This window comes from Pyrgilauda ruficollis, unplaced genomic scaffold, assembly GCF_017590135.1.
Source record: "Pyrgilauda ruficollis isolate IOZ18807 unplaced genomic scaffold, ASM1759013v1 scaffold73, whole genome shotgun sequence".
NCBI classification, from domain to species: Eukaryota; Metazoa; Chordata; class Aves; order Passeriformes; family Passeridae; genus Pyrgilauda; species Pyrgilauda ruficollis.
In genome coordinates this window covers 3,107,346-3,125,895 of record NW_024529155.1, presented here as the reverse complement: position 1 = coordinate 3,125,895, position 18,550 = coordinate 3,107,346, and the positions used below count along the sequence as shown (strand labels likewise).

Genomic DNA, 18,550 nt, shown 5'->3' with positions numbered 1-18,550 from the left:
GGTTACATGCTGCTACTTTGAATGAAGGTACCATGTCATAAGTGGAAGACATTACCACAAACATTACTGCAAACTGTCATAACTCCTTTTATGTTTTCAGCTCTCACTTCCAGCAACAACATCCAGCCCAATCTGTATCACAAATTAGTACTGATGCTATATGAGGCAGCTGAGCTGATCCAGCACTTTGCTGGATTAGGCTAGTAAATGAAAGACATTTGTCTTTCTTACCCAATCTGGACCATATAATTTTCCCCTCTTCTCTTGCTCCACTTCTGGTTGCTTGCTGGACTCTGTCCTGAACCAATGCAGCTTTCCAAGCCAACAGAACACCATTCTCTATTTGTCTTTTTCTGTATAATCTTGTTAGGTTATTGTTAAATGGGTTGAATGAACTCATAGAGGAGGTCAGACAAGCAGCATAACCAATCTTGGGGAGCAAGCAAAGAGAATTCCACAGCTGGAAGAGGAAGGTTTTTGTCTTTTGAGGACAGAGGGATATTACATCTTCTCTATCCTCACATCTTTTCACCCCATATGACAGGTACAAAAGTAACTGGACACCTGCTGCTTCAACTCTGCAGGACATATTTTTCCACTAACAGGGAACTTTCCTCTGATTGACAGATTACTGCACCAAAAGCAATGCCTTTAAAAACAACCCTTTTTCTCCCCTTTCCAAAACTGCTGCTATTTATTCGTCAGCTGACTTTGGGAAACTACACGAAGGTTTTGCAGTGAGAAACCAAAGTAAATAGCATGTGTAGCAATTAATAATGCAAATCACAGAGTCATGAAACTGTAAAGACACGCTGCATGAATCATGCACATTCCCTGGCTGGGAATTCAGGGAGTGATTAGAATCATAGTACAGACTGTTTATAGTAGGAAGGAAAAGATGACACCTTTCTCTGCATTCCCCCACACCCACACCACACAAATGAGTCACTGAATTAAGGTGCTACTCTACCTGAAAGGTCACTGCTTTCAATTCTGCGCAGATCTGAGTCAGCCCAGAACAACTTGCCCAGCTGGCTGTCAACAGCTAAGGCGATGGGCTTGCTCAAACCGCTGAAAAAAAGGACTTCTCGCTCAGTTCCATCCAATGCTGCTCTCTCAATTTTAGGAGATCTCTCCTGGAGGTTGGTGAAATACATGTATCTGGAACAGGAATGATTAGAGGAAAAAAAAGGTTCATTTGATCTTTCCACATTTTTGCTATATATCCAAAACATCTTAACAAATGTCAAAGTTGTTTTTCATTCTGACAAACAGAAAACAAGCTGCAGCAAGAAAACAACTTGATTCTCAAAACCCTGGGCCTGAGTTTTCCCACATACCCTTTCTCTGGATTCACCACAATGGCTCTGGGCCTATCCTGATCCCCCTTGAGCACCACTCCCATGGGTCTCCCATCCAGGCGAGTCACGTTGATGACGTTGGTGGCCTCGCAGGTCCAGTAGATGTAGCGGCTGTAGATGTCAATGCTCAGGTCATAGGGCTGCATGTCCAGGTTCTGATTGGGAACTGGACTTGTCACAACAGTGAGGCTCTGCAAAGAAAAGAGAAACAACACACAGGAGAACATTTAATCTAATGTGAATAACTTTATTTGCTATGGATGCACCATGTGTAACTACTGCTCAGAAAAGGGAGACAGCCAAAATATTAGCATAAAGTAAGGAGAGACCCAGGTTCTGTTGCCACATCAACACCTTTGATAAGATAGAGACACTTAGTCCTGATGGTTTGCTGTAATGGCAATCACACAAGCTGACTGCAGCTTGTAAGACTTTGCAAGTTTGACCAGTAAGTCCAAATTTTCTCTGTGTTCAAGGTCCAGAGTCAGCTCCTGTATTTGCTCTACTTTTGTGACAGCTCAAGAGCTCAGTTTGGATAGACCCAAACCCAGCACATTTAACACTCTACAATAGAAATGTACCACCACTAATTCCCAAAGTTGCAGTTGAGCAGAGAAAAACAAAGGCAAAGTGAGGCCAGACAACACTTGAAACGCTGGCCTCTTTCTTGTCCACCATTGCTGCCATCTCAGTTGGAGGACATGAGGGTGGTTAACAAATGGAAGGCAGCTCTGCCAAAGATGGAAAGTACATCAGCTAGTGTACAACACTGACTTCAGAGCATTTCCAGCTAACACCTTACTAGTTCAAGGTCTTGCCTTCTACTGGTCTAGACTTCTGGAGTTGGCATGCCTTTTTCTTCTTTTTTAATTATTATTACTTTTAGAAAGAACCTCATCAACATATTTAATGGACTTTTCTAAAATTCTGAAGAGGATTAATAAATCACTAAACATGGCCTATATAAACATTTTTGAAGCCACGGTTATGAAGTGAGCAGCCTCTACCCTCTCATCTCCAAATTAAACTTCACCAGAAAATTTGCCTAACTTTATTTGGCTTGTCACCTCTATGAAACGGTATGCCTGCAAGTCTTCCATTTGTTTATTCTGCTGAAGCTGGCAAAAACATGGTGGCTTTGACTAGTTTTGGCTATTATTTAGATATTCCAAAATTAAAAGCATTGCTAAATTAAGAGTTAAGGCTGAAGGGCATACAGCAGGATCCAACTACTACCACACCCACCACCAGAAACCACACTCTTAAAATTCAGCTGAATATAGCACCTCTCTTGTGTTGTGTTGCTCATCTTAGTCTCTTGCTCGTCCCACATTTAAAAAATCAGTAAGAAAAGATCTATTTTAAAATGAAAAATTGAATAAGCAGTTACTGGTCACAGTTAACCTCACTGAACTTGCATATTGGGTTTGTATGACCAGGTTTTGGTTGGGGGTGGGGGCTATAGGGATGGGTTCTCTGAAAAGGTGCTGGAAGCTTCCCCCATGCCCAGCAAAGCCAATGCCACCGAATCCAGGATGGTCCCACTACCGGCCAAGGCTGGGCCAATCAGGGATGCTGGTAACACCTCTGGGATAACATATTTAAGAGGGAAAAAAGTTATTGGGAAAAAGCAATTGCAGTCAGAGAAGAGTGGAATGAGAATATGTGAGAGGAACAGCCCTGCAGACATCAAGGGCAGTGAGGAAGGAGGGGCAAGAGCTGCTCCAGGATTCCCCTGTGCCCCTGCAGCCCATGGAGGGCACAGGGGTGCAGAGATCCACTGCAGCCCCTGGAAGAGTGCTTGCTGGAGCAGGGGGATGCCCAAAGGAGGCTGTGACCCCATGGGAAACCCCATGGAGAGAAGAGCCCACACTGGAGCAGGTTTCCTGGTAGGATGTGTGACCCTGTCAGGGACCCAGGGCCTGTTCCTCAGGGACTGCACCCCACAGGAAGGACTCACACTGGAGCAGTTCATGAAGCAAACATAGCCCATAGGAAGGACTCATTTTGGAGGCAGAAATTAATGGAATACTGTCTCTGGTGGGAGTGACGCCACACTGGAGCAGGGAAAAGACTCCTCTCCATGAGGAGGAAACAGTGGCAGAACAAAGTGTGAGGAACAGACTGTAATCCCTTATCCCAGCTCATGAGCCTTTTGCTGTATCTTACTTCCCCTGTCCAGTTGAGGAGGGAAGTGACAGGGTGGTTTAGGTGGGTGTCTGGCCTCCAGCCAGGGTTGAACCACCACAGCCTGTATTACCTTTTGCCTTCTACCCTACTCTAATTTCTCTGTATTCTCCAGTCAAATATATTTTCCCAAGACTGCTACATGTTTTACAGGTTCAGTCTAGTCACTCCTGTGATTTACAACATCTCTCTTCCTATCTGCTCCAGAACCTGGGAGGCTCCAGACACGGCAGTGTGCTCACACAGCTCCAGCCTCCTCGTTTCAGAGGATCTACCCCTGCACTCTGCTCACATACCTTTGTCACACCCCCCGTTTCTCCCAAGAACCTTCCCTTCCATGTTTCATATCTCAAATATGGGCTTCAAACAGCTTCCAGACAAAAGATAGTGTTGAGCAAATAATGTGCTGGGAAGAACAGTATGCTCAAGCTGGCCTTGGTTTTCCATGTTTTATTTATTGCTGCACCTTCCAGATTTACTGGATTACTGGGATTTATTCAGATGACTGAGGACTCCAGAAAACTCCGGATGACAGTCGTTTTGCCAAGGGACACAAGGGACAGTAACCTAGGGGTGCATCTAAGTTATCCCCACACAAGCAGTCATTGTTTGGTACAGGCATGCCAAACGTTCAGCAGTTCCACCCCCTCAGGATACCTGGCTGCCATCCTCCTGTGCCTTGCGGATGATGTTCTGCCGGGAGTCAATCCAGTAGAGCTGCTTGTCCAGGGGGTCGTAATCAATGGCGCGGACGTTGCGGAGGCTGTGGATGGGGAGAATGATGTCTGGGCTCTGCTGCTCGTCTATCACCATGCGATTGATCGCGTTCTTCTGACTGAACAACAAAAAGGTGGTAGGAGCTGGATGGGTTAAAAAAAGAAAAGGGGTTGAAAGGGTTACACGTGGCAATAACACTGGGCATTTTTATGTTTATGAATGACAACTGCAATCCATAACCAGACATTTATTTCATTCCCCTTTTCCCTCTTCCTTTGCCAAAACCAAACAAAAAAATCAAAACATAACAATCCTAATCTCTGATGACTACGAAAAGCCTTTCAAATTAACTCTTTTTACTATAAATGTCTGTACGTGAATGTGATAGGCAAAGATCAGATTTTTTAAGTGGCAGAACTAGTAAATGCGAAGACTTCTGTCAAAAGCATCTCAAAGAAGAATGGTCAATTATGCCTCTCAAAGAACTGCCCATTTTCTTTCTAAAGGGGTCTCAGGGAAATGCAGCTCCACTATATTGAAATTGAACCCTTTGCTAGGCGCACTCCTACTTGCAGAGGAAGGTAAGAAAAAGCCAGCACCGGTTCCTTATTTAGATGTTTCAGGGAAAAGAGACTGACAGTGGTTCAGTCCTGTTCCTACAAATCCTTTTTCTGCTTGTACAGGAATGAAACAAGTAATTCACAGGAAAATTTCTTAACTGTGTGTGAGGCTGTGTTTTTGGAGAAAAATGCATTTGCTCTTCTCAAAGCTATGTATTTTTACTATTTCTAGGTGGTTATCTGGGAATGACAACATGCAATGAGAAAAAGAAGTCTGATATTCTGCTCTGCAAAAATTTCCTGGACAAATGTTTGTTCTTTGTAATTAGAAATACCATCAAAGAGCAAAAGGTAAGATTTCAACACCTCACACAGCTGTAGTTTACCAGCTGTAACTTACAGTAAGTTCAAAAAGCATTTAATACATCACTGAGAAAAATTAATCTCTGTATTACGTAACTGGGAAAGAAATCAGAGAAGGTAGTGAAAGCATTTTCCTTTTTCAGAGCACTCTTTTCAATAATGCTCTACCTGAAGCCACTGCTGTGCAAGATGGTACAAGAGCAAATTGCCAGAAATGCAGTTGAAGCCTCCCTGAAGTTTGTACAATCAATTCTCTACAGCCCATGCCTGTAGTGAGATTAGCAGTGGGACACTGCATTCATTTACCAGCCTGTAAAACAGGTAATGCAGCACCTGGGAAAGGGGAGGAAGCAAAAGTCTCCTAGAAAACATCATCACCTTGCTTTGTTATTTTAGCATAGCTTTGAACAGCTATTCGGACTGCTGGGAAAGAAAAGAAGCAGGGAGGAGTTTCCTTGGAAACCAGCACTCTCTCCTAACATCTTCTAACAATCAGGCCTAATTGCAAGGTATTTTTGCTTTCTGGAAAATCTCTATTTTCCCTCCAAGCACTTCTCCAATAATTTAAGCTGCCTTCTACTTGGCTCTAAACCATGTACAAAAGCACAAAAAAAAAAAAAAGCGAAGACAAGTTTCTATGAATGTGTACAGCAAAATAATGGATTCAGAAACATCGGAATTCTTACCAAGAAATTATGATAGAAATGGAAAGGGAAAAAACTTAAGGTAAACGTCTAAGCACATAAAATTATTTCTACTCTTCCCCAAAGATACCCTCTCACTTTCTAAGACTGCCTGGCTTACAACTTTGAATTGATGGCTCATTATAAAAAGCAACAGCAGAACTTCTCCCCTTGAGACTCCACATCTCTGAAACAGTACCAATTTCAGAAATCCCTTTCCAGTTTTCATCATTCTCCCTCCCAATAGTCACATATTTTAACTGTATTTTTGGCAGCAGGCAAATGGAGTGCATTGAGTATGTCTCTTGTGTAACCCTGCCTTCCAACTTCATGACACGTGGTAGGTCTGAAGAGATCTCACCAGAGTATAATTAAAAGAACCTATGCATTCATGAGCAGGGTATTCTGGAAGGGAGGACCTCTAGACAGGGCCTGGACTAATAATGTTCAGGAGGTACATCATAAGCAAGTAATACAGGCAAAAGAAAGTTAAAACAATTCACACTCCAATTATAGTGTCCAAAAAAAGGAATTAAATTATACACAGAGAGGCCTAAATCTCCAATTAGCTACAAATGAGAAGCTGGAAATTTCCCAGGTTTGAATATGGCAGAGGAAAACTCCTAATACCGCACAAAGAGCCCTGAACTGTGCCATGGGGAAATGGTTCTATTTGCTCGCAATGTATTTCCTATATTTTGCTCCTTGCTCTGTTTCCAGGAGCATTTTCACAAGAAAAACATGACCTTTGATCATTCTGCTACTTTTTCTCCACTGGAAGTCAAATTCCTGCACCTAGAAGATCACAGTCACTATCAGAGAAATGCCAGCTGTGCCTCTAACTTGCACAAACACGTGAAAGTACCAGGGTGCAAGAATACAGCTGTCATGCAAGGGGCCAGTGTAATAAAAAAAGAAGAGGAGAAGTACAGAACACATGGGGAGTAGAAAAGCACAGTTTTTTGAAAAGCATGGTTTTCAAAAAATGCCAGGAGGTGGCATTTGTGCAACAATCTGCCCAGCTTTTGGCTTTAAGACAACAGTTGGATGTCTCTACTCATGCATAATGTGGATGAGATACAATCTGTCTCTCTGTACCAGGAATCTCTTCACCCACTGACTAATGTGAATGACACCAGTGGAAATCAGCCATCCAGAGTTGCTGCCAAAATTATGAGAGCTTCACTGCAGCCAGTTATTGAGAGATGGATAAATTATTTGGTTAGAAACTAATTACACACAGCCTGAGGGGCCTTGCGGTTTGTATTCTGCACAACAATAAAGAAAAATGGGGCTTGGCTGCACTGAGATCAGGAACCAGACTGCTGGGGAAGCCATGGAGCCCAACCCATCCTCACTGAGGGAAAACACTTGTAGAGGTCTGAGAGTGGCCCACCTCAGCATCTCATCAGCCAGCAAACACAGCTGCTACAGAATGAAATCCTGACCCCATAAAAGCTGCACAAAATCTAGAATCCAGACTAAAGTATCACATATCCTTTATGGCAGGCAAGACTAGGAATATATAAGCAGATAAATAAATAAGGAAGTAAGCACTTGAAGAGGGTCTAACAGTGACACAGAACCAAAACATTTTTAGCTTTTGTGTTTACACTGATGTAGCCAAGCCAGTGGAAAATTTCACTAACAGCCATTCTTCTTATTTAATTAAGATACTGGTATGTTGCAAGATTATTTTCTTTTTCTTTTTTTGCTTTCAACATCCTATGTTGTCTTAAAACTCAGTAAGATATAGTACTGGAAAACTGTAAAACTCTTCTTTCTTCCAAGTACAATGCTGGCATGAGTCACTTAACACATGTGCTCCTGCATTTCCTGTTCATTCCCTGTGGCTTACCACTGCAGGTCCTGTTGTCGGAGTTCAAGGAATAGTGAGCTGGGCAGCCACAGACAAAGCCTCCCACAGGGACTGCCAGGCACAGGTGGGAGCAGTGCCCATTGCTGGAGGCACACTCGTTCCAGCCCGCCTGCCGGGAGGAGTGGAAGACCAGGATGTCCATAACGTAATCCAGGTGGCCCTGGATGATGGTTCGGTTCTGGCCACTGGTCTTGTTGGCCCGTTCGATGCTGCGCCGGCTCCAGTCTGTCCAGTAAATGTAATCCTGGTACTGGGTCAGGCCAAAGGGATGAGGCAAATCATCAGCTATGATCTCACGGTCAAGGCCTGTGTACAAAAAGAAGGGAGAGAAAAGTGGACTTACATGGGCACAAGCAGTATACTGTTGAACATGTCCCCTGCCCAGAAAGGTTGCCATGCCATTACTTTAAAGTTACTATTTCATCATTACAAGAGTAAATTACGAAGTAATGTACAGTAATCAAAAGCAATCTCAGAGCCTATCACAGAAATGTGCTAATCCTGCTTGCCATTCACTGAAAAAATGTAGTTTACTGAAGAAAAAATTTCAATTTCAAAAATTATCAGGGTTCTCAGAAAGATTCTGTCCTTTCCCTCCTTCCCAAAACTAACAGGATGCCTCCCAATGTAAATGCAGGATCGTGACACTGTATTTCCAGTTGAGCATCTCTTGCACCACACTTTTCCCATTGCTTATAAAAAGGAAATTGTTATGAACTTAATGAAATACTACATTGCATTATGAGAAAAATTAAATGTACAAGGCTAAAATAACTTGTCTCTGGAATGTTGCAACATTCCAGAGCAGCCAGAAAGTCAGGAAAGGGAACAGCTAATTGTGTATATCGTGGAAATGTTAAGAGATCTTAAGGAGCAGGACACGGCAGGGGGAAATAATTTCAACTCTGTTTTATCAACCACTTCATTATCATGGTAGCTCCTGCTATATAGTCACACAAAATGAACAGGAGATTATGAAGCACGAAGTCATTCCCTCTTTGCACACAGAGGTCAAGGACGCACAGCTCCACACCCTGCTGTCACCAGCCACAGGCACAGGGAAAAAAAAGCTCTAATATAGTTTCCAGTTCCACATTTCATAGGGAAACATGGAGCAGGCCTCCACAGCACACCAAAATATATGACAAGCTGAAGAAAAGCTTTTCTATCACACGTAATTCCCATATTGCATTTTCCTGTTTTGATCTTTTTCTAGCTTTGTTCCACTACTGCAAGCATACTGTTTAAAGCAGACTAACTCCTTTAGCATTAAATACTGGCTAATTATTAATGCTTAAATACTGGCTATTGTTAATGCTAATCTGAATAACTTAGCATACAACAAGGCAGTTCACTCCTATGGGTGCTGAGAGGTTAAAACAAGGTACTGTGCAAATCTGTGAGGGCCTAGGTCCTACACAGTACTCTGGAACAGAAATAAAGAAAGAATAAAATATTCCACCTCCATTTAGCTGCAATAACCACTTTATAAAATCATCACAGACCCCAGCACAAGAGAACTCTCCTGCTGATAAACACTAGCTAGGAAAAGGTCCTTAACATGCAGAATACAGGGGGAGAAAATGCCTGAGGATACTAACAAAGATATAAAACCAAATTGCATTAAATTGCATGTTCAGTAAGATGTTATCTTCTTGCTGACTTTCTTTCTACCTTTGTTATGTATTTTCTAGTGCTCTTGAGAGTAGCAAAACAAGACCCTCCAAAACACTGCAAGATGACATCTTTGTCCTACATATAACTGGAAATATGCACACCTTGTGTACTTTTAACTTTCTGAGCAACCCAATCATTTACAAGAAAATCGAGGCCTTGCTAAGCACAGTATTACATGAACATGAACTATAGAAGCAAACATTAAAGGTGTGAGAGGTCAGGAAATTTTATTTTTCTCTTAGGATGTGTATCTTATTTAAGCCACAGTTTGTCATGAGGGAGCTGCAAAAAGCAGCATTGCCCTCAGGATGCTGCCCAGGGCTCTGGGGCTCACCTAACATGTTGGAGGACTCTATCAGGTTGGTGTCCAGGTCGGTCCAGTACAGGCGTCTCTTGGCGTAGTCAATGGTCAGGCCGTTAGCACGTCCCACGTTTGGGACCAGCGTGGTCCTCTCACTGCCATCCATGGCAGCTCTGTCAATCTTTGGCTTGCCACCCCACTCAGTCCAGTACATGAACCTGATTAAAACAGCAGAAGAAAGAAAAAGAATTGCATTCAATCCAACAGAACTCAAGAGGAAAACCAAAACAAAAATCCTTAGAAAGAATAAGAGAAAAAGAAGAGCTGTAAATTCAAGCTTTATTAAGCTTTATTTATTAAGACCCATTGTGATAAATTAGTTTGGGTTTTTTTTTTTTTTTTTCCAAAGTGGAGGCAAGAAAGTGAGTCAAGTTTCCTCAAAATGCTTCCAACATGATTTTTTCCCACTTGGGCCTGGATTTTTACCAGCAAGTTCTGTGTGACAGCACTTTGCTAGTAACTAATCCATGCAAGTCATTTAAGAGGCAGAGGCTGGCAGTCAGGCACCTTCATTTATTATTAATAATTATTTAGCAGGTTATTTTCCAGAGCACTTATCTTCTGTTTCTAGTCAGCTGTCTCTCAAATGAAGGAACACAAAAATATAGATCTGCAGGGTACTTTTGTTAATAGGCACCACTACTCATGTCCACACAACTAAGTTAACCAGACACGTACACAAGTGTCTTACATCTCAGCCAAGACACACAAAACTGTATGGCATTTCTGCTGGAGCAAAAATACAATTATTACACACTCACATGCCAGCTTATGCCTCATTTGGAAGAAGGACAGACTTGCACATGTTTACACTTTATTTGGGCACTGCACAGTAGAGTAGGATGTATATTTTATATATTATATATTTGATAGCTAGTTAGTCACTTCTTCCAAAACATGAAGCTGATACCACTCCAAAATAAAAGTGAGAGGCAGCTATCCAATATTTACACCTTTGGGTTTTAATAACTCTAGTAACAAACCCCTGGGAAGTCTTTCAGTTCCAACCAACTGCCCAATAGGAAAGGCTGCTTCAGAAACTGATGATCAATGGGGACAAATTCATTACACACCAGGAATACTTGCAAATTTTTCTTTAAAATTTTGCAAGTCCTTTGTGTATAAATTTTGCAAGTTGGACACAGCACGGAGCCAAGTGTTACAATTGCCCCCATGGCAGCAATGCTTTGAAAACTTCCATTTAAAGTACAACTATACTGTATGTATATTTATATAAGTATACATACATATATAAGTATACAGCTATTGCTGTAAGGAAAAACAGGCATTCTGAACAAGTAGGTTTTTTTTCTGATCTGCGGTGAAGAGACAAAGCACTGCATGATGATAATCCTTGGGAAAAACCTACTTCCAGCATAAAACCAGAATCATCCATAGCAGCCTTTTGTTATAAATGAGTAACTGGATCTAAGAATCTGATGTTGAATTCTCATCCAGGCAACCCCTGGCACATCAGGGCTGAATCCAATCTAGAATCCCACTGGAGGTGACCACTGCCACCAGCTTGTTGAAATAAAGCAGAAAGAATGTGTTTCAAGTTCTCTGAGCTGCTATAGCTCTCACAGTGTGACTGGGAACTGTGATAATGTCATAACCCCTTCAAATGAAGTTCCTTCATTTGAAAAATAATGCAATATTGGTATAACCTAAAAAAGTTTTTGCAGTAATTAGTTACTGTCAAGTGAGCATTTCAGGGTAGAAGAGCTATTTCAGAAGCTGAATAGTTAGCTTGACTTGCCCCATTCCTTCCTCCCTCTCCCTGTTTATTGCCCTACTTTTGCTGTTACACTTCAATCCAACTGAGAAGTTGGAAAATCTTTCATTTGGGAAATAGGTGAATATAATTGTTTCCACTCCTTCTCTGTCCCTCTTCCCTTGTCTGTGCAAAATAAAAGGTTTCCTTATCTGAAGCAACAAATATCTTCCTTATGCTCAGACTATAAACTCCGCTCTCCCACCCTCAAATTAAATAATTTAATACCTTTATTGGACCCTAACTTCTAAAACGATAAATATATTCCTTTCAATGCTATAGTCCTTTTCTGATTAATGAATTTCATAAACCTAAAACTACTTTGATTCTGTGCTTAATTAAAAAACTAAATATAAATCCCATTCTAATGAGTGGCTCTGATTTTTTTTTTTAGTGTTTTTAATGATTATTCAGGACATTAAGAGTGTATTTCTCTAAATTACCAGGTTGTATTCCCCAGCTCAGTCCTCTCAGGGCTTACAGACAGTGCTTAACTACCATGCCCTAGAGGAAGCATTACAGTGTTGTTTTTCACTGTTCATGAACACAGAATGAAATCAGCGAGTTACCCCTCGGCAGGGTCGAGTGCCAGTGCCCGAGGACTGTCGAGATCTTTCCACACAAGCACCTGGCGGTGCTGCCCGTCCAGCTTGGACACCTCGATCCGGTTGGTGCCAGTGTCAGCCCAGTACAAGTTCTTCCCCAGCCAGTCCACAGCCATGCCCTCGGGATAATCCAAGCCGAACTCCACGACGTGTTCCAGCGCGCTGCCATTCATAAACGCTCTGCTGATGGTCTGCAGGGATACAAAGATACACAGGCAAATTAGAAAACTTACCAGTCTGTCACTGGGCTGCTTGTTTTCTTTGTTGAATTTTAAACACTTTCAGATTTTAGACATCTCATAGGAAAGAGGATCTTACAATATGCTACTTATTTGCAAAGCAAACAATGCTGCTATTCAGAAGTAATGATTTATTGCACTCTGTGAATGTATTCTGTGTCAATTACAATAGCATTTCACTGGGGAAATAAATGGGATAACTAGTCTGGTTGAATTAAGCATCTACATGACAAAGTGACCTTAATAACTCAGTGCCAACTTCGAGGGGAAAATATTTTGGCTCTCCCAGGACTATACAAAAGCATCAATGTTATAGCATGGAACACTATTTAAAGCAGCCTAATGAAAAAAAAAGTGCAGGACAGAACAGCAAATAGAAGAAAACAACCAAATGACTGATGAGCTCAGTAGTTTCAGTACTGATGGCTAAATTTAATTTCACTAAGCACAATCTCTTCTTGGACTTTTATTCACTTTATCCTGCCATCAGGATCAGCCTGTGATAGCAGATACAGCCAGAATGCCATTTTAATAATATATTAGAGTTTAGGCATTCCCTGATAAGCCTGAAAATGCAGACTCATTTAAACTCTGTGTTTTTAACTACTATGATTCTCCAATTGCGAAAGTCCATAAGTTATTGTTGGCACATGTCTCAAGTCAGTTGCAGAAAATGTAATTAAAAATGAAACTCCTGTACATATCCCTTGAATTTTGTAAACCCCATTAATCAACCTACTCTTAAAAATCTCAAGGAGCATGTAGCAGCTTAATAGCCAACATGGACTAAATCTCTACCTTCAGTGAAATGTCAGTCCAGTAAATGCGATTGTCTGTCACATCAAAATCCAGAGCAGAAGCTTCTTTGACTCCAGTGAGTGGAATAGCAACGTTGTTATTGTTGGTTTCCAGGGAGATGCGCCTGATGTCTGCCCTCCTGGAGAAGAGCAGGAAAGCTTCTGGCACGATGCAGGTCTTCATGTCACTGATGAGCTCCAGGCCGATGGGGCAGGCGCAGCGAAGGCCTTGTGGTCGGTACAGACACAGGTGGCTGCAGCCGCCGTTGTCTTCTGCACAGGGGTTTGTACCTAAGCGGGCAGCGAGAGGAAAAGCAACCACTGCAAACTGACTGCAGGTGAAAGGTGAAGGTAGTCCTCACATGCATCAGCCATACTATGAGTCCTCCAAGCAAACATGCATTTTTCTCTTTGTATTCTCTGATCAAATTATTTTTCATTCATTTCCTGTAATCCTTTAGACCTTACTCTCCTTGGCTGGAAAGCCAGTGATTGTTTTCCTCACGCCAAGAAACAAACCCGGCACTAGGGAAAGGGGTCTGGGCTTCAACAGCTACTGATGATCCCAATTCACAGCACAAGTACTGAATGCTTGTACGTTCTGCTGCCTTTCACAGTACCCTGGTCCAGCTACATACCCCCTTGCATTCCTGCAGGTAAAAAACTCGCAGAGCTATTTTCACATCCATTCAATGGTCTCTCCAGGATGCAAGCGAAGCAGCTCTTTGCAATACTCACTTATGTACCTGCACATGCTGGAAATTGAACTAAGAGAGGCTTGGCACTAAGGAGTTCAATTGGCCAAACTGGAAAGAGGGCTGCATTCAAAACACACATACCTTGGGACATCAGCCACACAAACATACGAATCAACTACATTTCACTCCTTTCCTGCAGTACAATCCAGACAGGACAGTGAGAAGCTGCAAGCCTTTTGCACATAGGATACTCACGTACTGTGATGAGTTCTGTGATGCTACAATTATACTGCTACCAGTGCTTGCACAGCCTAGGATAGGCAATTTAAAGCTAGGCGCTGCTTTTTTACACCACAAACGCTACAGGGCAGCAAGTACTTCTGGTACTTTTAAAGATAATTTTCCAATATTAACGTAAAAACTACTGAACGGACTAAAACTGGCTCATTCTTAGCTTTTGCGTACTGGGAGCACATGTTCAGCTTGACATTCTTCCAAGCTACAGAACTGAAGGTCCTCACAGAACACCTAACCCACCCTATCAAGCTGCAGTCTGCTGTCATCATGCCATAGGACCGAGTTGTGCCCATTTCTAAAACTCTGCAGTACAGCACTGCTGACATTTTCTATCCCATTGTCCCTTGGCTGACTAGCAGACCACTCACCGATGACCTGGTGGACGTTGGTGGCTTTCAGGCCCATCAGATCGGGCAGCTGATCGATGATGATCTCTCTCTCTGCCGTGCACTTGTGCACGCGCTCAATGCTGCGCCTCTGCCAGTCTGTCCAGTAAATGTAGTCTCCCAACAGAGTGAATCCAAATATATGAGGCAGCTTGTCCTCCACCAGGACTCTCCTACCAGTTCCATCAGCATTCATGACCTATGAACACAGACAAACTTTTTAGATATATATAATAAACCTGCCACTATTTGGCAGATTAACAAACCAGCTGCTCCATGCTCAGACTTCAAATTAAAAAATAATCTCCCATGCATTATAATGCTATCAATGTTACACTGTGCCCTAATAAAAAAGAAGAGACTCTTTATTAACAGGCACTTACTCTAAAAGCCTTATTTAGAAGGTTAGTCTCGTAAGTAATGTGGAATTATGACACAACACTCATTACCTTGGCTTTAGGAACTATTATTATGTAATAATAGTTACTCCTGTTATGGCTCTCTCATTTCTTACCTGAGTTTTGGTTAAGTTTTAAAGAGGAGTCACTGTGTTTTACACAAAAGAAGACAAATTTATAATGGCCAATGAGTTCTGGCTCAGCATCTTCTAGTCCACAGTCTCTCCCAAGTGAGCTTTGCCCATGTTACAGAGAGCATTAAAAGGAGACCCCACACAAATACTGGGAGGCAAACAGTCAAGATCTACAGAGTATATTTATATTCCCCAGTCTGAATAAGGAACCAGTTTTATATTCCTCAAAATTAAGTACAGTAATTTTTTTACTACAAGGAACAGCTGTAGTCTGTAAATAATTGCATGCCTTTGATCAAGACACTTGATTTTACTGTGTCATTTTTCTCTACTGCTAAAAGGGAGTAATATCTAACTTCCTCAGTGAGGCACTGAAAGGATTAATTAAACATATGTATGCATGTTCAAGTGATCAAGTGCCTTAGGAATGCCAAGTATCATTATAAAATGTACCATACTGACAGGAGTAAAGAGTCCTATGTTTTAAGACAAGCTTAGAAATGGTTCAGTGCTGCAATTTTTCAGAAAAAAAATCCTTCTGAAATATTTCTACTTTTTTCAAGGCCATAGCTTAAGTTTACAGTATGTATACCAGCCTTCAAAAACCAGGAAAAAACCTCCAACCAACCTTAATATAAAAACTTTCAGAAACAATGTGATTCATAAAATCCAAGGTAGCATATTAATCCCTGAATCATTAAAGCATCCTTCCCACTACCCAAGCATGTTCTACGTAAATGACTGGAAAAGGGGTGGTTTATTAAACAACTGTTTTCAAATCTCTCTCACTTATGGAACTGAGATAACCACAAACAAATCTATATGGCTTCCCATCCTTCCCATGGCTCAAACCCAAAGATTTATGCAATGACAACCTTCAGGACCAACTGGTTTAGTACCTCAGACTAGACTGATGATAGCTGGTGGCCAAAATATCTTCCCAGATCACAAGAAATGTAAAGGCTAGTTTGGAGTAACTCCTACCCATGCATATATGAGAAGAGAGGAAAGGAATAGAGAAATGGAACTGAAACACACACCTTTCCCAGGACACAGTATAGTAAAATATTTATAAATTCCCTTTAAAAAGTGGAAGAAATGCTATAACCTTCACCAATAATTCAATTTCTCCTTGAAACGATACCTTGTCAAACTTCCCAACACTTTGGCACTTTGGTATATTAAAATAGGAACTGAATCTTTATGTGCACATTTTCCTAAAGGGACGCTGCATATTTGCTGGACTGTAGGAATAAGCTCCATATTTACTTTTGAAGAAAGGTCATAATTACTTTATGGAATTATCTTACCAAACCCCTTCAGCCCAGCAGAATATACAGCATGCTCCTACAAATGCACTAATGCATGTGTATCTCAAAAACAGATGACTTGTCTGTGGTGACTTGTTTCCCCCTCCCCCTCAAACTACAGAGATAAGCCATTTATTTGCAACTAATTAATACATGGCAATTAATGCTTGCTGAGCAGACCAAGAAGATACACAGAATGGACAGACATTGAAAAATGAACCAACTAAAACCACACAGTAATAAGCAATAAAACATCACCATCACAAAGTAGCATTTTTTAAAATTACATTTTTTGCCTTGCATTTATAAAAGAAAGAAAATTCTCTATTTAAGGGAGTGCTTAATTACTGGGAAAGAAAATTACTTGGAAGGTGTGTGGTGTGAGATGAACTTTCTTTGGCGAACTTTAAGAGCTGTTCAAATAAGCTTCCCCCTATATGGAAAAGGGTCAGGAAAAGAGAAGGGACTTAAGGATTAACTATCTGCTTTTAATTAATTTTTGGCTTGACATATAAAGGCTATTTTGAAATACAGCTTTACATCTCCTAGACAAAACACGCACCTTTCTGAAAGTATTTACATATACCTGCCACTCTGCTCCCACTGCAATTTTACCTGATATACACATATACATATATATACACACACACACATATAGGATAGCAGCCATATGTGTGTGTGTGTGTATATTTCAAACATATATATATATACATTTCCATGGCACCATTTTGTCTGCACTGACTTTGGCTGCGTGTTAGGTGATTTCAATAGAATTACATCCATTGGCTACAGAATCAAACAGTCTGGTGTAAGGCAGAAGGGAAGTGGCAAGGGATGCAGGAGTGATACGTACAAGAAGAATAAAGCAAGAAGGAACAATCACTTAACAACCAGTTTCAAGGGATTTCAGCACCATCTTTTCACATACTCAAACTCAGACAACAACCAAGTCCCAGGCTATAATCCTTTCTGGATTCTTTCCCCTTCCCCAGCTCCACACGGATCAGGCTCCTGACAGTGAAGCCTCACAGAATCCCATGCACAATAAACCCACCTTCAGCTGCTACAAGGCAGTGTCTCCAGAGGTTTATGCTGTTTTTAACCACAATGTGGTGTGAGTTTCACATTCTGAGGCCATTCTGAATACTGCAAATCACACTGAGAATATAATCTACAACAGGAAACAGATGTGGTGTAACCACAAACACCACCTTTACTGAAAGAGCAAGTAGTTCCATGAAAAAAAAAAATTTAAAGTGCAAAAATTAAATGGCCTCAGACAAAATACCAGATATCCTGCTTGGAGAAAAAGGGCTTTGTTTATCCTAAAACAATAATAAGTGCAAACCTATAGCCACATGAACATACAGCTTATTCAAAGTAAGCGAATTACTGCTGAAAATGTAGTCACATTTTAAAATGCTGCACTTAGTGATCAGCAGGAACAATAAAATAACTTTGAAGCACTACTTCTAATTTAAAGTTACAGACTGGAATGCACAGTGACATTCTAAGGGTCTTTCTTGTTAGAAAGATATCTTGCATTCACTTCACTTCTAAGTACCAGTAATCACTGGGATAAATAGGCTAATGCAGTGAATTTACCTTTTTGATAATCTGGGATTTAAATATATGGTAGTTTAAATTTGTCACTTGACTGCTTTAGCTCTAGAGTTTCATCATTAAATCTATGTTATTTATGAAAACCATGTTCAGCTCTGCGTAGAGCTTGTGCTGGGACCCTGGCAGCACTGCAGACCAGCAGTCCCAGGTCAGCACTCAGGTGCAGGGCACCAAGGGCAGGGGCAGCAGAGGCTGAGCAGATGTGCACAGGTTTATGTGCACAGAGCTGAGGAGATGGCCCTCACAGAAAGGGTTTGTCCCTATCAGGCTATGCTGATATCAATACCAAACTAAGAGCCCAGTCCTACAAGGTGTCAAGACTAAGATGAAGGTGACAGAGTGCAGACCATTATCTTTCATCTTAACTCATAAGCATAGCTGAATGTTCAGTAGAGAACTACAGAATCATAGACCAGCCAGGTTGGAAGAATCCCTGAAAGAACATCTGGTCCATTTTTGGGGGTGGGGGGGGGGGAGGAAGCCTAGTTAAGATTTTCCGCC

At 41.4% G+C, this 18,550-nt stretch overlaps 1 protein-coding gene across 3 annotated transcripts in view; it reads right to left on the bottom strand.

Annotated features, from left to right (window-relative positions):
• LRP6 (LDL receptor related protein 6) overlaps positions 1–18,550 on the bottom strand; it is a 117,712-nt gene that overhangs the window by 20,299 nt on the left and 78,863 nt on the right. For all 3 annotated transcript variants that reach the window (XM_041485971.1, XM_041485972.1, XM_041485973.1), the window contains 8 exons: positions 14,567–14,783; positions 13,205–13,494; positions 12,132–12,358; positions 9,762–9,946; positions 7,730–8,056; positions 4,206–4,408; positions 1,341–1,552; positions 971–1,161 (listed from right to left, as the gene is read on the bottom strand). In XM_041485971.1, coding sequence (XP_041341905.1) covers positions 971–1,161; positions 1,341–1,552; positions 4,206–4,408; positions 7,730–8,056; positions 9,762–9,946; positions 12,132–12,358; positions 13,205–13,494; positions 14,567–14,783 — 1,852 coding nt within the window. The remainder of the gene's footprint in view (positions 1–970; positions 1,162–1,340; positions 1,553–4,205; positions 4,409–7,729; positions 8,057–9,761; positions 9,947–12,131; positions 12,359–13,204; positions 13,495–14,566; positions 14,784–18,550) is intronic.